Source organism: Sander lucioperca, chromosome 6 (assembly GCF_008315115.2).
Source record: "Sander lucioperca isolate FBNREF2018 chromosome 6, SLUC_FBN_1.2, whole genome shotgun sequence".
In the NCBI taxonomy this organism is placed as follows: domain Eukaryota; kingdom Metazoa; phylum Chordata; class Actinopteri; order Perciformes; family Percidae; genus Sander; species Sander lucioperca.
Genome location: NC_050178.1, coordinates 9,752,588 through 9,758,705, shown reverse-complemented (window position 1 = coordinate 9,758,705; position 6,118 = coordinate 9,752,588). Strand labels below are relative to the sequence as shown.

The 6,118-nt window shown below is 38.6% G+C and overlaps 1 protein-coding gene across 1 annotated transcript in view; it reads right to left on the bottom strand.

Annotated features, from left to right (window-relative positions):
• Positions 1-6,118, bottom strand: part of LOC116051403 (cadherin-22) — a 108,270-nt gene that overhangs the window by 26,152 nt on the left and 76,000 nt on the right. The window contains exon 9 of the mRNA XM_031301804.2: positions 3,071-3,192. Coding sequence (XP_031157664.1) covers positions 3,071-3,192 — 122 coding nt within the window. The remainder of the gene's footprint in view (positions 1-3,070; positions 3,193-6,118) is intronic.

Sequence of the window (6,118 nt, the reverse complement as noted above, 5' to 3'; positions counted from 1 at the left end):
AGAGCTAGCTTGAATATAAGATGTGGCCAAATTGCACTGATGGGGCAGTTGCCAAACAACTCGATTACCTCTCAAGAGACCAAAGGGTTTTAGATGAAGGTAGAGTGCCAGCACCTCTGATTTTCTCTGAGTATTGTTAATCAAAATCTCACTTATTGATGGGCAGAAATTCAGAAGCATTAAACTGGCTTCTGTTTGCAAGGCAATTTTTTGGTTCAGGACAGTTTATCCTGTCATTCCCTAAACTTTTATTGGTCTCGCTTCACTGGAAAGGTGTATATATATATATATATATATATATATGATAAAGTAATTCATTCATGTGATTTTCTCATTCATTTCTTTCTACAAGTTGGAAGGCCAACAATATAAAGGCTGTATCCTTGCCATTAATGAGAAAAGAAATGCTACAAACACCAGCTCTCGGCACCAGCACAGACACAGCGACTCCACGGACCCAAAACATTTTCTTCAACTTCGTCTTTCGACAACAACTAGTAGTCTTTTTAAAATATTATTCTGAAAATAACATGGAGGAGAAAATTGTTTCCCCCATGCCCCCAGTGGTTACCCCTGAGGCTGAAAATGAGAATGAGAAAGCTTTGACCCAGGGTCAGGCTAACACATTTTCATTCAATCTCGGCAGCAGACTCCAACAGAGCTCCACACAACCTACACAAAGAGACAAAAAACTGGGATACAAAAATCACAAAGAAGATATTGTCAGATGTTCCTGTCATGTGAGGGCTCCTGGACTGTCATAAATACAGAAAAAAACATAGAGATAGATAGATAGATAGATAGATAGATAGATAGATATGACAATGAAGCTGAATGTCATATTCTCTTCTACGTACTTTGAAATCCCTTCCTTTGGCTTGTAATTACAGTGTGAAATATTTTGCTGCATTTTTCTCTAATGAGAGCATTAAAAACCTTTTCTTTTACAATACTGGGAGCCAGCAATGATCTTTTTGCTGGAAGACTAATCATCCCTGTGTGATTAGGAGCTGAAGGTTAATGTGGTCTCTCGCAGATGGGAGAGGGAGCGAGGTGGGAGTGAGGGAGATCAGACCAGACAACGTTCTAGAATGGCGCAGGCGGGTGGCGTTGCAGAGGCACAGGGGGGCTATAAGTGGTTAAGAGTCTGTGGATCAAGTGGAGGAGAGGCCTGAGCCTCATTAGACATGTAAATGCAACTTCCAGCATGGAGGCCCCATTTTAAAGCTTTGCTTTTTTAATTATTCCTCTGCTCTGCAAATGATAATTGGGTTTAACTCAGCCCAAAGCCTGTTGACTGTGTAAGGAGAATAAAACACCCTAATGACTGTGTCCATTTATAATGGTGATCAGTGGAAAGACCTGGATTGAATTTGTCTTGATTTTTCAAGACTCCCACTGTTGGATTGGTGCTAGATAATGATGCAACATTTAATTTTGTCACATGTTTGCAGCTGTATCACTTGTGTGAAAATAAAATAGAGAACCATCATAAGCACAATTACATTTTTCTGCCCTTTTCTTTGCCCAAAAGCTGATTCATAAATTGTCTTTTGTAAGAAGTGTCTGATAAATCATATTGTGCAATTGAAAACAATCCAAACCATATGTATGGAAATAATGAGGCAGTCATAGAAATACATGATATGGTATTTTGCTTTGTTGTATCGATGCACTGACACAGATATCACAATGTTTTTTTAAAGATTATTTTTTGGGGCTTTTCCCTTTTATTGTAGTAACAGGGAATAGACATGAAAGGGGGAGAGAGATGGGGGATGACACGCAGCAAAGGCTGCAGGTCGGAGTTGAACCCGGGCTGCTGCAGGACTCAGCAAACATAGGGCGAACACTCTTACAGGGTGAGCTAAAGGCCACCAGATATCACAATGTTAACTTGTGATACTGATGTATAGGTGTATTCTTCCTTTACTCGTGACATCTTTCTTACCTTCTCCACCTATCATCTTAACTTACCTAGTATCTTCAAACCCTTCTGCTTTCTGGCAGTTCTGTCCTTTGCCAGTTTATGGCTTTTACATTTTAATGACAATGCACGTTTATCTTACTGTTTGTATGTTAAAAGTGCTCAGACTCAATGTCAATGTTTCGTTTGTCCCACATCGTTGAAATCCTCTAATTTACTAATCAGTCTTTTCACATATTTCACATACTATGTATTACTGTAAATTAGTCTCTTGCAATACATCACACAGCACAGAATAGCTGTATCGCTTTCATGTTCCGTCATAGTATATGTAACTCCTGCGAAACTTGATGTTAATGTCTAAATCAAGAAGAAAGCAGACAGAAGGAAGGTACTACACATACTACGAAGGTGAACGCTGTCTTTGCTTCTATTCTGCCTGGCTGACCCACTTAAAATAAACCGGCTTTAACAACATGTCTTTTTGGAATAGAGAACAGGTAAAATTAAGAATATAAATAATTGTTTCTCTGTGTATTTTTACTTTCATGATGTGTGATGCCATGCTTGAACTGATTTAAATGGAGTTATCACACTTCCATATTTTTGTGATATTACATATATATCGTTTAATTTATGAATTTCTTGTTTAAATTCATTTACTTCTTCCTACAGTACTATTAGTGACTAATGTGTACACTTCAGCTCACTTCTCATCAATAGCTAGCTTTGAGTTTTGGACATTAATAAATATGTTCTGCTGAATATTGTGTGGGCTGTGCACTAGTTTTGGTGCTGTCTTTCAAACTGAATTACCCACAGTAAGTTTCTTTGTGGCATTGAAACAATAATTTTTTTTCGTATGATCTTATTATTAAAATGTATTATTGCTTTGCCACAACACTGTTTTTAAGTGTCCTAACTCCTGCCTTCATTATCATCAACACTAATGAAATGGAGGATCAATCTGTGAAGCTACAATAACTCGATCAGCACAACATTAATCTTTAACTTGTTGCTCCGTAAACATATATCAAGTTTTGTCCATCTCATTAGGACTTTATAAATGCCCAGATTAAATTATTACTGTGAAAATACATATGAAATGATCTGATTGAAATTTTGAATCAGGAAATTTCTTACCTGGCCTGGTTTAGCATCTTCACATACAGAAGCTTCGTATGGTGTGGCCAGTTCAGGAGGATTGTCATTTACATCCAAAATCCGAATACTCACTGCTGAGTGGGACACCATGGTGTGGTTATCTACAAGAGTGACAGAAAGAAAACTCATCAACGACATCTGTCTAGACACATTTTAATAGCGTAAAAAGCTGTGGCAGATGGGTGTTTGCATGACATTCTGTGACAGCTGCATTTGCAAAAACATTTACAACAAATGACAGTAAGTATAGTGGTTGGATAAAGTAGGGGTACCAGATCCAGTGCAGATTAACAGAGGACAGCAGCTGCTGCTAACATACCTATTTTGACACAAGAGGTTAGTGTAGACAAGGTCTAAGAGTCCGTGGGCAAGACCCTTAATGCTCTTCTTGTAGGGTGACCAGGTGTCCCGCTTTATGCATTTTTATCCCCTGTTCCGCAACCCACATATTGAGACGATGTCCCGTTCTAGATTTCAAAAGTTTAACCACTACAGGACAGTCACTTTTCTAAAATCTGGCCTTTATTGAAGGGCTGTGAAGAAAGCAGGGAAGGCTGTCAGCACAGAGATGTGTTTGATGTCAATCAAACTGAGTACACGTGGGTCAAGTGCAAGTTAACCTGTCACCGTCTTTGCTACACTATGCCCAACGGGGAAAATTGCGAGTCACTATAAAGGCACAAGCTATGCAGATTTAGGCGGATGGAAACTACCACAAAGAAAAGTAAATGCAGCTACAACAAAGACTAGGAAACTACTGATGACTGGGAATACATGACTGCAAGCAGACTATCACATAAGACCATAATAACTGGGAAACTTTAGCTTCCTTTTAGACTTACTGTATGTGGGAGTTGGTAAACTTGCATTAAAAAAATACATCTGTTAAGTCCTTCACCTGCTAAAGGCCTAACCTGCAACCTGAATAGTCTATTGTGTGCTACTGAATCAACCAGAGGGCAAATCACAGAGATGTTAGTAGTATGAGCAAGACCAGACTCAGATGGATGCGATTTACCACAAGAAAGCAGAGAGTTGGTTTGGCAGTGTGGATAAGTGCTGAAAGGTTTTAATCTAATGTCTCCTCAAATTGCACCCATTACCTAAATAACACTTTATGGCACCAGTGAGTGACATAACAAATGGAACCAGAGACGACATTTTTCTGTCTAGGTCCTCACTCTTTTATAATGACACAACAGTATATAGCTGTTTAATAGCCTGAGTGCAAGAGGCACACCTCAGCACGATGATAACGACACAATTGCAATGTAGTGGTGTAATTTTGTTTCTTGTGCCATTTTCAACTAGATAACACACAAGGAATAACAGCACAATGCACAATGCTCAAGACATTTATCTTAATGGGCCAGAATGTAAATGTGGGAGTGGAGAATATTATATAATTAGTAAAATCAAAACCCACTTCAAATTAACTTGATTTCTCCTTGAATCTTAATTCCCATTCGTAATCATATGATAATGTCTGTTGGAGTTTCCATTTTACTCATAAAACACTATGTACAGGTCAGAGCCTGAGGCCCCGAGTGTGTGCGTGTGTGTAAGAGGTGAGTTAGAGAGATTGAGAGAGAGAGAGAGAGAGAGAGAGAGAGAGAGAGAGAGAGAGAGAGAGAGCATTATCTCTGTTTTAAATGAGTGATCTGGTTGCTTAAAGTGTTGGTCTGGATATCCTGGTTAATTAGAGTACATAGCTTATGAATAAATCAGTATACACAGCTGTCACCACCGCGTTAATGCACCCTACACAAAATGTAACAACATGCAGCTACTGAAATTGATCCAATGATGGAAAAACACACAAACATTCTTGCAGTAAAAACAGCTCCAGTGAATTAATTTAAATTGTTGTAATTATGTAAATATATGCAGATAGTTAAGTACAATTAAGTATCTTCACTTTGTGAAATAACTGATGCGTATACATGTGGGAACTAAATTAGCACTGGTAGGCAGTGTTGGGCAGTAACGCATTACTTAAACCTCCAGTGTGTTATTTTTTGAGTTGATTCTTAGCAAAAACCCCTTGGTTCTTTCACAAATATGCGCTCATTCATGTGTAATTACTTCCACCAACTAATCAAAGTATTCTCGTAAGCGTAGAATGGAAGGGGGAGAAAATTACTCCTGACTCACTGCTGGCAGATTTGAAAGCCTGTTGAAGATGGAGGATTGCGCCTATTTTCGAGGACATGTAACAGAGTCGCCAAGGAAGTTAAAATTAGGAGTAAGGATTTTAAAAGGGACGCCGACGTTGCTTGCTTTCTTCTCGACAGGTAATTCTGCCTGTTTGTGTAAATTCAAAGTTTTATAGTTGCTTGGCTTACTATAGCATGGTTGCGCATAACGTTAGCACGACGTCTAGGATACTTTTACTCGCGTCAATGATGAAAAATGATTGTCTACCTTGTAACATAAACGTAATCATGTGTCGTGATTTCCCTGGCACACAACTCACGTAAAGAGTATGTTTGGGAACCTGATAGCTGATGTTAGCAATGAAATGGTACCAAACTAACGTAAAACTATTATTACACTGGAAGGAACACTCACGGACACTCACGGACAAAGTTGTACTTCTTGGAATAATACAGCCACAGTAGGAGTTAAAATGCGCTCGGAATGGGAGGGGCTAGAAAGTAATATTCAGTTGGTTGTCATATACAATTTCACAGCTAGATGGGAGAAATTCTTACACAATGTAGCTTTAATAATATATTACTGTAAAATATTATTACTTTCCACAGTAACGAGTAGTGTAAGGGATTAAAATTTCCAAAACAGTAATTATTTTACAGTTACTAATCAAAGTAACGCTGCCTTACTGTGTTACCTGTGATTTGTTTTTTGTCCAAGGTAGGCTTTCTTATATAATGATGTGATATAAACTCATCGTAATTTTGGGGACATGGATGACATCCAACATGTCACTGTGAGCAGAGCAGAGCAGCGTCCCTCTCCTCTCTCGCCTTGTGCAGGCAGGCACAGTGAGTTACTATGGTTATGTGA